Consider the following 19,380-nt stretch of genomic DNA (forward strand, 5'->3'; position numbering starts at 1 on the left):
AATGGGACTGTACACGATGGAAATACTTTTGGTCTGTAAAAAGGTTTAAGTGCAATTGAGCAAGAATGTGCTAAAGACCAAAGCAGATTTGTTATTCTGGACTGTCATTTCCTATCATCGTTCTCTTTTTTGAAGGCATAATTATCTAAACATGTGGCTTTTAATACTTGCAATGCTCATTAACCCAACATTTGCATGTCTCAACATTCCGGCTTTCACACAAAGGCTTAAGGTACCAGCTCAAAGATGCAAAGCTATGGGGTACATTAAACGTGGGGATAATACTTCCTAAAAAAGACACATTTGCCTCATTTCAGAATATCATTTTGATGATATGTCTCAAAACTCTTTGGACCATAGCCATCAGGAACATGTTCCCACATGCTCATCCAAGATGCATTTGCTACTTAGATTGATCAGTAAGAGAAAAGATTCCTCAAACTAGATAGGCTCTAAAAAAATTAAATTTTTATCTGTAGAACACAAGGGAATTCTTTGTACTTGTTTCCCTGGTGCAGTTTAATAAGAGGTAGATATAAAATCACACGCTTCTCAAGCAGTAAACCCGTCACAATAAACATGCTCGCACACGGATTAGAAGAAAAATCTGGCTGGGAGATGAAAAACAGAAAATGCATACAAAATTATAAATCATTAAGAAGTATCCAGTTAGTTTCCTATTAAATTGAAAAAAAAAAAAAAACAACCAAACTTATTAATGTCCGACAACAACTTTCTCTCATTTCATATTTTGCACTTCATACTTGAAAAGATAACAAAAAGGATCAAAATAGGCAGTTTTGCAACTGTTGCTCTGAAAGGTAATAATTTTACATTTACGCTGAGAAATAAAACAAAATTATAATTAAAAAAGCTTCCTTAACAAGCTGCAGTAAAATCACACTTTTGTTTCCTATGCACACTTTGTTTGGCAGCGAGAGCAAGGCATCCGACAGCAATAGAGCAGTAATTGTGCAAAAAAAGGACGGTGATATAAATCACCAAAGGTTAATGATCAGGATGTGAACAGAGGGACTTGTTTACAGAAATAGCATGCAATTTAAAATTTACAAGAGATTTAATGCCACCGCTTGGCAATCACTAAAATCAACAGCCCAGAAAACAGTGACATTAAGAAAAATATTACAGTTATAATCATTCCAAAATAAGTCAATTAGTGTTAGGGCATGCGCTTGCGATTACTTGACCCATTTGGTTCGCACTTAAGTGAAGAAAAAAAAAAAATCCCCCTCCCTTATACTGAGATTACTGAGTTGTGACCTATTTTGCATTCCCTATTTCTTACACCATCCCTCTTACATGCTGCTGGAGATGGTGGCGGAGTTGTTTTGCTTTTTTGCTTTTTTTTTTTCTTTTCTTGCCTAGCTTCCAAGTAATTCTGACCTTTGGCATTTGTAATAATAAGAAAAAAGTAAAAAAAAAAAAAAAAAAAAAAGGAAGTTTATAATTGTGTTGTTCAAATGAAGGTGGAGGGGGGGGATGTAAAATTCAATGTGTTATTATACAAAAGCCATGACGGCTGTCTTCGGTGGAAAAAAAGCAATGTAAGTCAATTTGTGAACTTTGGCACCAGGTGACCTTTAGAAATACAACAATATACAGAATTTACAAGCAAGAGTAGCACATGCAAATGACCCGGCACTGTCTCGCCTTTGGATTAGAGCTGCAAAGAGCATTATGGAGAAGGCTTGCACAAAACAAATTAAGACTGTTACTTAAATGTCACGGCACACTATTGTATTTGGCTACAGATCATTACACCTGATACTAACACTTTTAAAAACTGTAATAACTTGGGAAATATTACATTGAGTGCCCACATGTAGAAAGGGAAAATATATATATATATATATAAAAATAAATAAAAGAAGAAAATGGGTTCCTGAAGTAATTTAAACATCACCACGACTAGAGGGAAAGGTCAAAATTTAAGTAAGCTGAAAGGAACATGAATGGCAAAATAAAATGCACAAACAAAAAGATGAAAAGACCAACTGGAATGACTCTGCAAACACGAGATGAAAGCACGCATGCTTTGGGCAAATTTGATTTCCATGCCTGCACTGGGTAAGGGAGAGACGCAAGGAAGACGATTTTCAGAAAAGTGGGTTAAAAAAAGGGGTAAGAGAGGAGGTGTTCATCTAAAACGGGTGGGTTTGTTACCTTCGGTGTTGGTGCTGCTGCTGCTGTATATATTTCGCAGGCTACCAACACGGTTTAGTTTCCAAGCTTTGCGTTTGGCTGCGTCCAGAGAGCAGAAGGGGAAGAGAAAAAAAAGAGAATAAAAATAAAGAAAAAGGAGGGGGGAAAAAAAGAATGAAAAAGGGGAGAAAAGAAACATCAAAATAGCATGTGAAGTAAAATACAAGCACAAGCCTGTTAACACGTGAAGAGCTACACACAGAAGACGCACACAGGACCACACAGCCTCTCCAATCCACAGACGATACAGAAAGCCTCTTATTGAGAGTGATTTTTTAAGTCTCTACAACATGACACGATTTGACAAGATTAAATGGATCCGCTATTGGAGTAGACAAAACCAGACCAGCAGAAGTCAAAAAACGCGGGAAGTATTTGTACAGAGGGTTCACAACTAGACAAAACAGCTACTGTAAAATGCGATTTAATGAATAAACACAGACAGACAAAAGCTCCTTTTCTTCCAAAAGCCTGTATTAAACACTTGGTGCCTGTAGTTCACCTTTAATCACCCTTAAACCATCTTTTTACATCATCACCTTTAAAAGTTGAGGTGATGATGCAAAGGCCTTAAATCCTCATAACAAAAAAGCATGTTATTTGCAGCATTGAGCGCAGAGGCATTACTTCATTATTTTGAAGAGTGTCAAGTAGACGTTGATGCAATTGATGTTTGTGGCCCTCCCTTCCTCCGCCAGGCAAATCACTGCAAAAATCAAAGTGTTTATTTGAAAAAAGAAAAAAAAAAAAGTATATTCTTTACATAAGAGGCAACGCCCTCGCTTTATTAGAATTGCCCCAAATGTTGAGATTGTCTGGGTTCTCAGCTGCCGTTTTACAATTAGCGGAAAATATTGCTCAAAAGCACTCCGCTCCCGTGCTCGTTAGGAGAGAGCATTTTTTCACGTTCTTTAAAATCGACATGTTTTGCCTCAAGAGTGAATTCACAGCGTGAGAAATACGTTCAATCAACAGTACGTTTAGCCTGAGTTTCATCTGCCAGGGAACACGTGAAACACCCGAGGACACCGTGACACTGCTGGCACCTAACAGCGACTGGAATAGCAGAGACGCCCCCTCCCCTTCACCCACGGGCACCCCCACGTCTGAGGAGGAGACCGGGGATCTGCTAAAAGCGGTCCGTGTCAGCTTACCTAGTCAAGAAATACCGATGCAGTGTTGCCGGGCATGCAACTGCTTTGTAAAATCTGTTTGAGAGGAGCAGGGAAGAGATCACGGGGGTCAGTGACAAGTGGAAGAGCATCCAGACCTCCTTCTGAGCCGCCTTGCTCAGCAGGTCACCCAGCCCTCCTGCCCACGGACAGTGGAGAGCTTTAAGTTTGGGTGTGAGACTTCTAAAACGGACAGCACCGGTTACATTATGATTAATTTCTAAGATGTATTTGAAAATGAAACAGCCTTCCGTTCAGCTCAGAGTCTGTCACGAAGAAACTCACATGGGAAATCGGGAGTAAGACCATCCTTCCCCTCACCACAGATGCTCCTCACCCTTTAGGAGGACATGAACATCGCACAACATAGCGAGTACTGTGATACAATCATTTTCAACTTTTCTTCCTATATGTATAAGAGAACTTCTTTAGCGTCCCATGAAACTCAGACCAAACGGTTGCTTCCACAGAAAAGGAACAGTGACGTGAAATCATTCAAATCTTTAACAAAGAGCTTGATTTTTGGCTAAAGAGCTAAGGCTGGAAGAGGAATGCCTAAACACCCCAGACTGTTAAGCTATATACTCTTCTAATGAAGCCATCTGCAGGCTTTAATGCTATATACTCAAGAGGAGGAATGGATGTCTGAGTGGCATCCTTTAGAATGTATCTTGCTGAAATGAAAATAGCTAACGTTATCTGGAAGGCTAAGTTAGATCTATCTAAAAATGAAAGTTCATCAAATCTAAAAATATCTTATTGGGTGCATCCTTCAATATGAAAAAAAATATTCAGTTTTAAGACCTGTTTAACAAGTCCCAGCACCTACAGAGGCACAATTTCCCAGCAGAAAACTTGTTTTTCCTGAAAAGCATTTACATATAAATAGGCAAAATCGAGGTTTGGCACCCCTCAGGAAGGGAAGACGGTCTCCAGTACACAAAGACCCTTTCCCAGTCCCTTTTCATTTTTCACACTTTAATGGCACGTTAGAGTACGGCCGTGTGAGCAGGAAGTGAACTCGCAGCCTGGTTTTCTATTAACCTATTGATGAAATAATCCATTCTAATGTGTTAAGTGTCATGCTTTTTTCTTCTCTTTAAACAAATGGACTTTTTCACAGTGATGCTGAGGTCCTGATACATCCGAGTGTGTCCTTTAGCATCGATTAGGCTCCAGCCTGCTTCTTCGTGGTGCTCTGCTGTCGTTGAGGATTCAGTAATATTATCAGCAGCCGGGTTTGGACACTGCCAAGCGCAGCCTCCGCGAGGCCATTGATGTGTGCACGAACACCAGGGCCCAGCTTAGCCATCCTACCCTGCCTGCCTCCAAAATTACATGCTGTCTACACATTTTTGTTACCTACCAACAAGGCTTTAACGGGCACTGGAGGTCATTATTTGCCTAGCTTGTCTTTGACTTATATCCCAAGATATTCAGTCTGTCTGCTCTGGCTTCACTTGATGGTTCAAAAGTTAATTAAACAAAAGCTCTTGTTGCCAACTCTGGAGATATATATATATATATATATATATAAATATATATATCTATATATAATACATATACACTTAAACAAACAAATAAACCCCAACTGGTTTCCAATAAAAAGCTATAAAAAATAGTTTCTTCATTATTTAACAGCAATCAAAGCTCCCTAATTAGAAAGATCTTTAAGGCTGATTGAAGTATTTTCTGGAAGCCTGTTTTCTTCAAAAAAGCCACTAAGAAGTGTCTCTACTTCGAGACACTAGAAAAAACCAAACACCTCTCTCAAACATCAAATATCTGGAATGAAGTTAACTATTTCCCAGAAGACACCAGGTATTTGGTTTAGCTTGTACTGAGGGGGCAGCTTGTATTCTGCCTAGTACATTGTGCTACCAAAATCTGAATGACTAACATATTTGAATAACGTTTCAAGAAAATCTTTTATTAACTTTGACACTTGCCCTGATCTCTGGCTTCGCTGCTGACAGAAAACCAACACCTCACAGCAATCAAAGTGGTCCCCCCATCCCGACCAGCGTGCAGACACGGCATAGCAGCACAGTTTCTGCTCTTAGCCAAGCTCATTAACTCCAGAAATTTAGGTTGCCAAGATTAAACTCCTATCTTTGCCTGGCAAATTAATCTGTGCATTCTAACGCTCAATCTGGACCAGCAGAAGAAATCATTATCCGTTACCCAACAGCCCAGAGTTCAGCTTTTAACAACCCTGGGAAACAACGGCGGGATCGCTGCAACCTTCGACTTGACGCAAGCCATCATCCAGCCATTCCACCCAGTAGTGACCCCAGGAAGGAATCCCAATGCACCCAACTGTGAAAGCTTTGACTCTCTTGGAGCCTGAGATGTGGGGTTTTTTTAAGATGAAGGGTTAAAGCGATTTCTTGAGTTCTTGTGAGGCAGCTGGTTTCAACTGTATTCAACTACGATGGGATGCATCACTCATGTGGCACATACTTACTGGGTTATCTTGTTCAGATGTACCAGTTAAAGACCTGGAACCCACCAGATTGATTTGCAAGGAGGAAAGAATGATGTGCTTCTATGTAACTGTGTCAAGTGTTACAACAGGCCATATCTATATCAATTTTTTTATATCAGGAGCTATTCCTCAGGTAGGACAGAGGTCAGCAATTGTTCAATCCTACCAAAAAAATATTCAGCAGCTAGCTGAAAATCTCCACGTGCTGTAAAAGAACCACACGTTATCTAAACAGACATGTCAGCTCAGCCCTTGAAAGTCACAGACCAAGCTGGGGAGTGAATTTTCCCCTCTCAGTAATGTAGAAATTAGAAAGTTGCTCATTTCCACCAAAACGTCACCTGCAGTGCCTTGCAATGCTGCTATTCATTTGGAAAGAAGTAATTCCTGGGTTTGCACATGCCTGACACACAAGCAGTTGCTTGTTTAATCAAACTGCCTGGGTTTGGGTTTTTTTTTTTTTTTTTTTTTCCTTCTTGTTGTTGTTTGGGATTTTGTTGTTTTTCTTGAGGTTTGTTTAGTGTCACTCTAAATTTCATCATAATTTTTATGGCAAATGAATGATGTGAACAATTGCAAACTTTTGTTGTGGTAAAACTCTGCAATCCAGGAGGGAGGACTGGATGAGCCCGTTTCCTTCCCCATCAAAGGGATTATTGTGTGTATATAACCACAGCCTCTCCAGAAGCCCTCCTGCTTCCCTCCTCCCCTCCTCCTACTTCACTTATTCAAGTTGCTCTTGCAATCTTTTTAGTTTTAATCCCAGCTCTGTGTTTCAGGGGTATCTGAAATGTGGCAGCTCAGACTTTTAGAAAAGTACCTTGCTACCACCTTTCCATATAAACACTAAAAAAACCCCATCCAGCCCAAACAGTATAAGGCAAAACACTTTTTAGTGTTCATTCAGGCCTCATCTATGACCATTTATAATTAAAAAAAAAAAAAAAAAAAAAAAAAAAGGATTTCCCAGGTGTTGTCCATGACCTGCACCTTGCCTCAAGAGTTCACAGAAGCCCTGGCCAGGACAAATGTGTCCCGGTGTCAGGAGTTGAGCCTGGCCTTCAGCACCCACAGGCTCTGCACTGACCTAAGACCCAGGCAATGACAGAACACTTGCTTGAGCCACTCAGAAAAGTGCCCTCCTGCGTAATTTCTATCAGCAAACACAGCTTCTCTGGTTGCACACTCCTTGCCTACAGCTGGGAAGCGGACACAGCCCTGCAAAGCAGCACGCCAAAACACATATTGCTACTCAGCCCGTCACAAGGGCTGATAAATATTTTTCAATGGCTGTGCTCGCTATAAAACAGGGCTATCGCGCCAGTGATATGTTGTTTCAGAGGGAGTTGCATTAGCCATGACAGCTGTCAAGTTTTCTTTGGTATTTCTTGCATGTAACATTATACGAGAGCCAGTTCAAACTGTTTGCACATAACCCTTGTTCTAGCCTCAAAACCACCACGCTGCTTCACCGAGTCCTGCTGAACAAAGGCCTGCCATTTCAGGGAAGCAGCAAGGCACACTCCTCACAAATACCTCTCTGCAAGCATTACTCAAACTGAAGAGTCTTGATGTGGGACAGGTTGTGTGTCCAGGAACCATAAATCCCTTTTTTCCTCCTCATTTTGCTGCACTTGCCATTAGTTCCAGACAAACACCCAGCCACAGAAGGGTGCTGAGACGCACCCACCTCATGCAATATGGGCACCAGGAAACAGCCCATAGAGAGGGTGATTTTTAAGACCATTGGGCAAAAGTGAATAATTACAGACAAACTGCAGGCAAAGGAGAACTGCAGCTCACCAAGCAACGTCCTGGGCATCTAGCTACCTAAAAATTGCTAATGGGTCCATACCTTCAGGAGTTGATCTTGATTTGATAAACTCATCTTTCCAGAAAATAGCCTTTGACTTCTTCTAGAGTTAAGGTAAGCAAGGCTCCTCCTCTTTTTTTGTTCCACACAAGACTTTCCTGCTTGCTTATTTTTAAAATATATTACTCCCACCAATCTGTCCTTCTGTTTCACCAACCGCATGAGAACCATATGGCTCCCAGATCTACATCCTGGACCTTTAAAAACCCCATACAAATCTGGAAGAGTCACACGTGTTTACTACTGTGCCTTTCCTACGAAGAGCCTCAATGAGCTGCTAAAATCAAACACAACTTAGGACGCTTGTGGTTTGACAGGAAGAAATGCTGCAGACTGGCCTCCGCAAACGGAGCGGGGATCTGTGGCTGCAGAGCACACAGAGCACAGGAGGCTTGAAGGTCCTTGCCATGACTCCGTAAGGTGCTGACTGGACTCAGTGTGCTTGACCAGAGGCAATTCCACTCTCTTATTTCAGTTTTCTAGGTCCTTACCTGCAATGTTTCACTTGGAAGGCACACACTCTGAAGTGGAGGTTATGCAGGTTATTTAATGGCTGTACAACTCTTTGAACATCCTAACACCTTGAAAGAGAGCACTGAAAACTGAATCCAAATAGAAGATACTCAAATCTAGTGGGAGATGACTACATGTTAGGCCTCTGTCCATTAAAATAAAATGGTGGCAACAGCTTGCTGTTTCAGCTGAAGCTCTGCGAGGACATCCAGCTGTATCTGGAGACACGGGCAGTGTTCCGTTTGCTGATGCTTTTGAGTACTCTGCTTTGTAAACTGAATTATATTCTTTTAAGATACGTGCTGTATGCAAAATACGCTTGCTTATATGGTTGGAATGTGTATATCTTAAAGTGGGAGTAAGGATGTTGGTATATGAAGAAGAAAACTAGACTTCGGTATAGCCTTTTGGTAAGATATGGAGTAACTGGGAATCAATTAAACTTAATCGCTCCCAATTACCACATATCTTTGTATTTATTCAGGCAATAACTTTACATCTGTGACCAACCCCTTGCAGACAGAATTTCTGTGTTTGCTTTCTTTAACAGGGATGCTATTTATTCTGGGTTAATGAATCTACTTTTCCTGTCTAGTTTTGATTAGTTAGGTTTTGCAGTAAATATGTTTACCATCACTACGATCACATACCATTATTTCTAAAAGCAATAGATGTTTCTAGAAAGCATACTTACCCATGTGTCATTTGAGGATACATCTGTTTGATAGCTGTGAAGTTCTCTAAGAATGTTTAAGATACTATACTGAACAAAATACCAGATTAACCCCCTCCAACTTGCTCAAATTCAGTTCTTTATACACTTTGATAAGCAGAAATACGCTTTTATTTTTAGGAGAGTCTTACTATCTACGGTTTTACCCTAAAAATCTTCCTCCCCTGCTGTACTGAGAAACTACAGATGTGTTAATGTCACCTCTGGTCTCCATGTGACAGAGTTCTCTGTTGATTAGATAAATAGTCCTCAGATAGCTGATTAAAAAATGATGTAGCCGTTAGGTTGTGTGTCCAAGCCTTGTCAGCCATGTTGGATGTTAAAGTGTGCATGAATTACATCCCTGGAGTGTGCTGAACAGTGCTGATTAAATGAGGCACGCCACAGCCCTCAGCATCAATTATCAGAAATAATAGGATCTTTTCACCTACGCTGGAGGAAGGGGGCTGGGGATGGAGTCGGCGTGCCACTTGCTTCTCAGAACATCTCATCATCATCTGCGCAAAATAAATAACACTGTCCATTCACCTAAGGACGTTTGTTTATTCTTATTGTGCAACAATTAAAGACTGAGAAGATATATGAGGAAAAACCTGCTCCCATAGCATAGACCAGGGGAACATTTTTCATATAATACCTGTGTAACATCTATCTAGAGGTATAAGGTTATACAAGATCTGGATGAGAGGCAAACTTAAGCATCAGAGAGATATTTAAGGATAAACTCTGGGACCATCTAGTTGCCACCCCACCAGGGAAAGAATTCTGCCCTTCAGCCCTTGTCCTGCTCTTTTTCAACTCCTTCTGCATCAGGCGTGGTTTCTTCAGGGGCTGTGAAATGGCAGACTGGGCATTTTTCTTGCAACAGTGATTTGCTCAACAGGACCATGCTCTTCTGTAAGAGGCTTTAGATGATTTCATTCAGATGAAACCCAGGAGATACTTACACCTTGTAAACGTGTTTCTGAGACTGTGAAGGGGCTTGGCACTGTCTGTTTTACCCTATGTGGAAGCAGCAATGAAAAAAATTCCTCAAAAAGGGGTAAAAAAATTAAACAAACAAACAAACAAAAAAATCCTGACCAGGTATATCTAATATATGACATTTAGAAAGTAAAATAATCTGGGATACGCTGTGTTTCTAGATCTGATCAACACTAAATTTTAAAATAACCCCCCCCCCAAGTGAAAGGGTCTCATAAATACATACACTACTTTTCTATAATTCCTATATGCCTATGGCTTATCTATTAAACCAGATTTCCAAAGTAAAACATCTTTAAATGCTTGAATATTACTCTAAAGTTTCCAAATGTTTCTGTTCAGTGCACTGGTGTTAATAGGACGTATATCCCAACAAAACAAAGAAAGGGAGCCAAAATACAAAAGATTTAACTGCTGCTAGTTATTCCATATGGTGACAGCCCTTATTATGTCCTTTCTGGACACCAGAATACTCAGAAAAACAAGCTGCTGGGCATTAAAGGAAATTACTACAAGTGCAAAGTTACAAAATTTGCCCAGCCCAAACAGAAGTAAAACTGTATGCCTGATACAAAAAAACCCAAAACAACAACTCAACTCTGAAACTGAAATTCTTTCCAGTGCTCTATTTTAAACCCACAAAACATTCTAAAAGTAATACTTCAAATCGCATTAATAGGTAATTACATTTGGCTTAGATTCAGCTTTCAACATTTCATATGAAGGAGAAAAAATGAAAACACATTAATAATTTTACTTGTGACAGGGGAAAAAAAGTTCCTTTAATTAAACATTTCTAAAAAATGTCGTTTTTTTTTTTCCCCTGTAAGATTTCTCCATCGAAACTTTTGCAGTAGGTAAAGGATCCACTAAACTGTTTCAGTGCATTTCCAATACACTATAAACATACGAGATTCAAATCGACAAAAGTAAATGTTAATTGGAAACATTTTTCTCAGTTTTTCATTATCTGAAGCAGAAAATTATGGGTCTTTTATACACACACAAAAATCCTTTTCAACCACCTAGAAAAATTGTCTTTTAATAAAAGCTTTAAATTATACTATCATATTTCAAAGGCAACGAACAGTTAAAGCAGCTAATCAAAGGTATAATTATTTAATGACTACTACTCATGCTATCTAACAGGGCCGTAATTGCTTGGCTGTGATCACTAGACCACCAGCTTCAATACTGGAAAACAAGTACTTTGCTTGTAGCATTTGATCGACCAATTTCTAAGGTTAGTTTCTCCAATTGGGTTGACTTCACAAGGCTAGCTGAGTTATTATGGAATTAGAGAATCAGTTTGTCACCCTGCCTCCACTTTTTTTGTACGCATTTCTACTAAAAAAAAAAAAAAACCAAACAAAACAAAACTGCAGAGGAAAGGAAAGTATTTCTTTGATGAAATGCGATTTGTCAAAATCATCATTGATTTTTTTTCACTTTTAATGCCACATCACAGCTTTCTGTAAACCCCAGCTGACCCCACTCTACTAATTCAAATGTAAAAAAAACCCCTAAATGTGCCTCTTGAAAATTCTATTTTTATCTTAATTGCATTTTAATATTTATTGTCCATATTAATCTACTCCAGATAGGTGGAGCAGTGCATAAGCAGACCTTCTGACTCTGTTCCATTGTTTATATAATGTCTTTTACAACTGGAAGTATAAGAAAAATAACCTAGCATCATCATGTATTAATTATCAGAGCCATTCAGAAGCTAAGCAAGTGCACAGTGCATGTTGGCTTACTTCTGGATTAGTAACAAAGCATTTATGGAAATGTGGCTTGTGTCACTGTATCTTAGCATCAAATGCTAAATATGAACTACTGCGATAGTATTATTTTTTTTTTTTTTGCTACACAATTAGATCTGATACAAGATATTGGGCCCTCTGGAATTTCAATGATATTTGAATTCCTATCCAATTATCTAGTCAACATCTTGATTTCAAGCTCAGGCTCATGCTCGTAATTAGTACCACAGGAGCTCGAGTGACACCACCAGCCGGGATGCCACTCCCAAACCCAGACACAGCGAGGAAGCCACCCTTCTCAACTCCGCACCTTGCACCCAAATACGACTCCAGGATGAAAAGGGACACTGAGATTTGTTCACACTGCTACACCTGGCCGGAATTACCTTTGTGACAACAAACCCTGTCTGATGTGACAACAGAACTTCTTGGCTTTTGAGATCCTTATTGGCCAGGCTACCACTATATAATGTAAAATGGGCCATCACACACACACACACAAAAATAAAAAAAAAAAATCAGTGTATTTTGAAGGAGAGCAGGAAAAAGCATCGCATGGGATGGCTGAAGCATCTGGGACACAAAGGAGAGGATGATTGGGGGAGCAAGAGTGGGACATACGGGGGACACGTGTTATTTGCCATCAGCCTACCTTCTTTCTGCTGTTTAGACACAGTATTGACTCAGGGAAGAGACAAACGCTTCCTTGCTTACCCCACAGAGATCCACTACTTTTATGGCATGATGGATTTATTCTTGTTTCAGACCATCAGTTCCATCTATGGGTAGGGAGACGACAATCTTGCCTGTTATCGGCTGATAAACAAGGAGCATTTAAATCCATTAACCAAAGACGCATTGTTCTGCACCCTTCTCCCTCTGAACAAAAAGCAGCCACATTTTGTTGACAGTGCGAGCAATTACTGTCAAGAAAACAGTTAAAAAACAACAGAAAGAGCTGTTTCTGCTCAAAGGAGTTATATTCTTACTGCTCACTTTTGAAAGATCTACTCAGTGCAGGCGTCTTGCAATTTCCCAAGTATCTGGCCGTGGCTTTTTCACGAAATTTCTTTTCCAATGTGTATTAGGTGTCAGAGTGGAAATACTGCAAACTAAAAATAAAATGTACTACAATAAGGTAGTATCGTTGGGCTGAATTAAAGCCAAAAAGAGCAGGTTTGTTTTCTCATGTGGTAGAAAAAACATAACTTGCTTGAAGATAAAGAGAATTTATGTACGAAGTAGGATGGGAAGGTGCTCTCTGCATCACCAATGTGCTTCACAGCAACTTCTGTCAAGGTATCTTGCAAGAAACAAACCAAAGCTGAGCCGGCATGCAGGGAACACCAACATTTATGCCATTTTTACAGTTCTCACTTCCTTGAGATTTTTTGTAGATATAGATGATGAAGAGTTAGATTTTTCCAAAGCCCTGGGTATACTGCTTATCCTGGATTTATTTTGTTCAGCATTTAATAAAATTATCTTAAAACGATAAACGGAACTTCCCACTACTGTCACTGTTATCAAAGGAGGGATATAAGTTGTCTGTAGCGGTCTTTTAAGATAGCACAAAGCTAGATTAGGCATTAGAGTCACTTTGTTATTTCCAGCGTTTACTTATTTTGAAGTTTAAAACAGTTATAAAATTGAATAGAAATCAGAATTTCCACCACTACCATCTCCCATTTTTCTCACATATTTAATCCATACCACCCACACTACTGTAAAAGGTAAGCTCACACTGCAGAAATACAAATTTGAATAAAAAGCACAGCTGCCTAGGATTTCACAAGCAGTTTCCTCTTCTGAAAAAGCTGTTACTGTCCCTATCTGCTCCTAAGGATCACCAGACAGCAAAACTGTGAAGCACAGGCAAGGTAACTGCAGCAGAGGATCCGAACCCTGCTCAAAAACGCAAGCCAGTCCAAGTCATGCAAAAGAAACACCTTGTGCTTACACCATTTTAGAAAAGGCCATCCATAAAGCATCTTAGAAACGGGCTCATGTGAAGTGTTTCCATCCTCTGCAGAAACCCACCCCATGATCCAGGCTCATTAGCAGTTTGCCCTCCAGCACGGTAAGCAGTGACAGGCACCTCGGAGGAGCACTCACACACAAACCTCTTTTGTTTGTTCTTGGGGAATCACGTCCATATGTGAGCAGACACAGCACTACTTTCCACTGGAGCTATATATAACATGAATTCTTTGTTAATTTTCATCACTTGTAAAAATACGCGTGAGCCAATCTGCCAGCATTAGGTGTTTAATAGTTTAGCATGTTACTCTGCCTGTGATGCAACTTCCCATGTTAGTACAGAGATTCCTCACCGGAGAAATTCCAGTTGGACAGATTTATTGTGTCGAGGTCTTTTCCTACAAACTACTAAGCCATCTGTAATGATTATTTCTCTATAAACCTGAACGCTCGTGCTGAAAAAGAAAGGTCACCATCTCTTCTTTTGCCTGAGCTTCTCTATCAGCCTGCACTGACAGAGAAGACGACTTTCAGTTCCTTCCCTTAGCTTCATTAGAAAACACAGAGCCGCAGACGTTGGGTCCTACATTGCAAAGAGGACAACCTGAGGCACAGACGGTTCATTGGAGCCATGAATTAGGTAGAAGCTCCTATCTAGTAGCACACCCACAACACCTGCACTTAAGTATGCTATCAGTAAATCTATTAGCTTGCTTTTTAAGACTCTGCGAGGCCTGCAAAATTAACCAGTTAGCTCAAAGCGGGCAATGGGACAAAGCAGCACAGACCTTTCACAAGTAGTCTGCAGATTACCCAGCTTAACTTCCCAAACTCAGTGCCCAACCAATGGTTACTACAATGACCTACAACGGAGCCTGAAGGGCTCTGTCTCTTCGGGCAGGTAGTTTTAACCCAGGGCTCTTCCTATGGAGAAAGTAGGCATTGAGACTCTTCCATTCTAAACTTCTGGTGGCAACAGAAAAATTCTTTCCAATGGCAGATTCAACATGTTGTTTCTTCTCCACAGATTGCATCAGGATTTCAAAAGGCTTCATATGCAAGAAGCAGCTGTTACCGATGTTTGTATTGGATAGGCCTCCTCAGATTTACTGAAAGCTGTTCATTCGCACCTAACCAGTGAAAAATGTAAAAATGATAAGATGAAGACATTCTTGATGTGCTATTGCCCAACGTCTGCCCAGGCACTGTTCTGAACAAATCCAACAAGATCAGGGTTAACTTCTGAGTCTCTGCAGCTGCTCTTACATGAAGGTTATCATTCCTGTAATTCGACTTTTTTCAAAAGCTGCGGTTGCAGAAAATCCCTGGGGAGATGCTGTGATTAGCTTCAGAATGAAGAAGTTGGAAGAAGGAGGACGCAATTTTATATTTGCGTATTTTAAATACTGCGCATTTTGTCAGGGCATACACAAACACCACATGGCTGCATGATAAAGCAGAACCAGGAGGCTCAACAAATTAAGAGACTCACATCTAAGTTGCGCTGCCTTTCATCTTTCAGTGAAACACTGAGTAACAACTGCATTTTGCCTGGAAAGATAAATATTAAATCTTGCATTTACATCAGATGCTAGTGTCAAAGGCTTCCTTACTAGCCAAAGCTGAGCTGTTAACTACTAAATGGCTAAGTGACAATGGCTGTTACTAATCGCTTATTGAATAATGAAAGTGACACAACTGATAAAAGGTTTCAATCCTGGAAAAAAATGATTTATAGTATTTCACTCTACTGGCACTGTTATTTGTATGACAAATGGTTGGACAGACACCAGTTAATCTCTGCACACCTCCAACTCTGATGTGGCAGCTTCTGCCAGAGCATCCAAATAATCAAGAACCGCTAACAATACAGCCACGCTGTCGTGAGGGGCTGAATGCTGGTATTTTATCAAGGCTGATCCCCAAATCAATTTACGCAATGGATTTTTTTTTTTTTTTTTTTGGTGGGGGGAGGGAGAGCATGGTGAGAAAGAGGAGGAATATCATAAAAACGGGAAGCCGCAGCTTGCAGCTAGGTACATCGGCCACGGTCCTCTAGCACAGAAATGAAATCATCAATACAACTAAGGCATTAATGATTTCAGAAAGCTCAGTATAGTTTATAGATTTTTCTTGATGGCAAAATCCGAACTGCAGCATCATACAGAGCTGTCAAGACTGTTATGCTGTAGCGTAATATCACACTGCCTGCTGTGTACCACAAATCCCATTTTCCCCTCAAATGGGAGAGAGGGATGTGGTTGCTTTTGAGGCAGCATGAGACAGGATTCCCCCTGCGCCTCCCCTGCCCCCGCCTTGAGAAATGAATGAAGCTTTATATTTATAAGCAGTCCATCAAGAGTAGCTTTATCTCATTGGTTGTATCGGTATCATCCTACTTCCTGCAGAAGTCAAACCTATTTTATCAAGCCAGTCTTTCAAAAGCAGTAAATGCCTCAGAGTGCTGAGCTTCCCAGAGTTCACTTTCTATTGCATTATTTTTCAACTTTGCACCCAAAACCTGTGATTCTTCTTATTAGAGAAAAATCGTATCAACTTCCATTTGATGAAGAAAAACAGCCCAAGGAAAGAACAAAAACATGTAATAAGAGAATAAAAGCATTGTAATTTTGCCAGTTGAACTAAGTGATGGATCAAATATTTCTATATTCACGTGATGCAGTCAGACTAGTCTGTACATCCCTATAGCTCACACCTTGCAAACGATTAATTAAAACCCCAACACAATCCCATCAGATTTAAAGCAGCTTCACATACAGTAGCGGCAGTAAGGTAACTTACTTCCTCGTCTCCTTTTGCTGTTAAAAAAGTTAAGTTTAAAATAAACAGCATATTACAGTCCAACTAAACCACAACAAAACCCCCAGCTTTTACATGAACGCCAAAGGGTCAAGAAGTCCCATCATATTTAAAGGTTACACGGTACTTGAAGGGCCCATGGAGAGCACGGCCTACACAGGGATCTCTTCACTCTGTTCTCCGCTATTTGCGTATATAGACCTTAATGTAGTCCAGTCTTTTGCAAGGCCGCACGTATTTTTAGGCTGTAGGAGGCTGACGGTAATGTATTTCGATCACCTGCGCTCAACCCGCGAAAGAAGAAAATTTTAACGGACAGACGCTGAGGTTCACACGAGGCAGATGCCTGCATGGTGACGGGTCTTCAAAGCGAGGAGCGGCAGCTCACCGTCGGTGCGATACAGCGGAGGCGGCCGTCGGGAAGGACGGCAGGGGAAGGGTGACGGGCCGGGGGGAGCGACTGCTGTAACAGCATCTGGATGGAGCTGAATGGGCACCACATCCATCAAACGCCAGGAAAAAAGAAGCTGCAGCAATTGCGATATGAGGTGGTGAAAGAGGTCCGAGTCGAAAGGTGAAGCCCAGATCACATACTTCAGTGACACCTGAAGAGCTAAAGATGGCATTTTTCTCGGTCACCGTGACGTGGAAGGGACATAGCATTGCGGGGCTTAAGGTAGTTGGCTAGCCACACAAGGAGATGAGCACCCCGGGCTGAGTTTGGATAGAAAATGCAAAGCCCCGTGCAGATGAACCTCTGAGTCAGCCGCGGAGGGACAAGGGCTGTTTGCACGTGCACGCATGAGAATGCTCACAGAAGGGGAGGAGAAGGGGAATTCACAAAGCAGAAGGAGCAAGAAGAATTTTCTTCAGAAGGCCTAAAAGATCCCTGGAGGGGTAAAAATCCGAACTCCCACTAACAGGAGAAATGAAGATGGAGTATGAAGATGACTAACATCTTGGGAAGCAAGGAAAGAATCACCCATATCACCAAACAGCACATGGCTGAAAACAAAACCCAGGTCAACTCTTTCCTGTGTTTGGGTGATGGATACCCATTTATAACTGCTTCTTCTGATCTACTGGTTAGTCATTTCAATCCTTTTAATTTAAATTACACTGATTATTTTTCTAGTGCTTGTACAACTTTTTTTTTTTTTTTTTTTTTTTTTAATAAAGTTCACATTATCAAGCAGGACTAACTCAATATATTTGCTCCTGAAAGATATTTGTGATAATGTAGCAGTAAAAATTGCTCAGCTTCTCAGCTTTGTATCGCTTGACAATCTCCTGTAACAGATTCAGACAACTCTGTTACTTACTCTGCCAATGGAAATTATTTTCTGATCATATCACATATCAGCCTTCCCATTACTTTGCACAGGATCAATATGAGGTTAAAAAACACACAGAATCTTCAAGATCTCTTCTCTCTTTTCAGCTACAAGCATAATTTCCATTTTTTTTTCCAGCTCTCTGAAACATTTCCACTGCTACAAGATCCCTCCAAAATTATGACAGTAAATCAACTTTGTAGTACTCCTGACCACAGCTAATCTGATTGTGCAGATATAAATCATAATAAATAAATAAATAATTAAACACACACACACACACACACACACGGTAGATGATGTTTGTCCACTGCATAACTGTTTAGAAGTACAAATTTAAGGTAAGGTGAATTCTTATTTTTTCCAATGATAAAAAATTTCTTGCTTTTTCTTTTTGAAATCAGGATTCATCATAACCTTGTGCCAAGCATCAGATTCATATCATGGCTAGAATTTATTTGTTGCTGATGAATTTAAGAAATTCCTCTTTCATCAACCGTACAGACCTCATATTCTACAGATGACCCATTCTTTCTAATATCTTTAATTTCCTTTATCAACAATTTACATGTTCTGGCTACTGATTCATATTCATTGCCATCACCTTCACTGTCCTTCCCACTGACACTTTCCTAAATTGTTTCCTCCACTTCCACTCTTAATCATAATGCTTTTTAAAATACAAGCATCCTTTTGAATGGAGAACTGTAGGTCTTCTGCACTTAATCTTTCCTAAACATTCTCAGATTATTCACATAATTATGTTTAACCTCTTCTCCCACAGAAATTCTCCCACCATTGTTAATGGTTATAGAAAATAAGCCTGTTAAAAGCTTTGAGTTTGTGCACATACATATATGTGCATTAATGAAGAGAACTATGCTGTGTTTGTTCAAGGCAGAGGAATTAGGCTTGTTTTATACAATCTCAACTTTGAGCCCAGGACTTATTGCCCAGGTGGAGTGGGACTAATGACATTTAATTATTTACTCTGCATCTCTTAGGCATCGTAAGGTATTAGCATGACCGCGCTGTATTCTTCTAAGCCATCAATCAGCTCTCTAAAAGAAAGCAGAGGCTTTTACCCTTCCACGTGGAGTTAACGTGCAGGTAGTTGCAGTAATTGATGGCACAGAAAAAACACGACGCATAATAGTATGAGATTACTGTCAAAACACTGCGCAAATATAATAAAGGTTGATAGACTAGCAGATTCTTTCTTTTATTCGGCCTATCTGCATGTATGCACAAGTTAAGGACTGCGTGCTTGGTGGGCAAGGTCAAGTGGGTTTGGTAAAGAAACTAAGCATGGAAACCCAAGGTGCTATCGCTGGTAATGCAAAGCCTGCCGATGGGAAAATCAGAGCTATCAACCAGAGATGGATCTGCTGGGTTCCTTCCAGAGTGATAAAACACACTTACCCCAGGTAAGCTGTACCGACCGTCACTGAGAGGATACAAAATTCTTAAAAATGCTGTAAGCAATACAGTCAG

General features: G+C 40.3%; 1 protein-coding gene across 13 annotated transcripts in view; it reads right to left on the reverse strand.

Annotated features, from left to right (window-relative positions):
- The window catches only part of AGAP1 (ArfGAP with GTPase domain, ankyrin repeat and PH domain 1), a 390,393-nt gene that overhangs the window by 60,028 nt on the left and 310,985 nt on the right, over window positions 1-19,380 (reverse strand). For 8 of the 13 annotated variants that reach the window (XM_042784241.1, XM_042784240.1, XM_042784243.1 and 5 more), the window contains one exon: window positions 2,185-2,262. The exons of the other annotated variants lie outside the window; for them this stretch is intronic. In XM_042784241.1, coding sequence (XP_042640175.1) covers window positions 2,185-2,262 — 78 coding nt within the window. The remainder of the gene's footprint in view (window positions 1-2,184; window positions 2,263-19,380) is intronic. 13 annotated transcript variants of the gene reach the window in all.

Source organism: Tyto alba, unplaced genomic scaffold (assembly GCF_018691265.1).
Source record: "Tyto alba isolate M040663 unplaced genomic scaffold, T.alba_DEE_v4.0 Super-Scaffold_7, whole genome shotgun sequence".
NCBI lineage: Eukaryota > Metazoa > Chordata > Aves > Strigiformes > Tytonidae > Tyto > Tyto alba.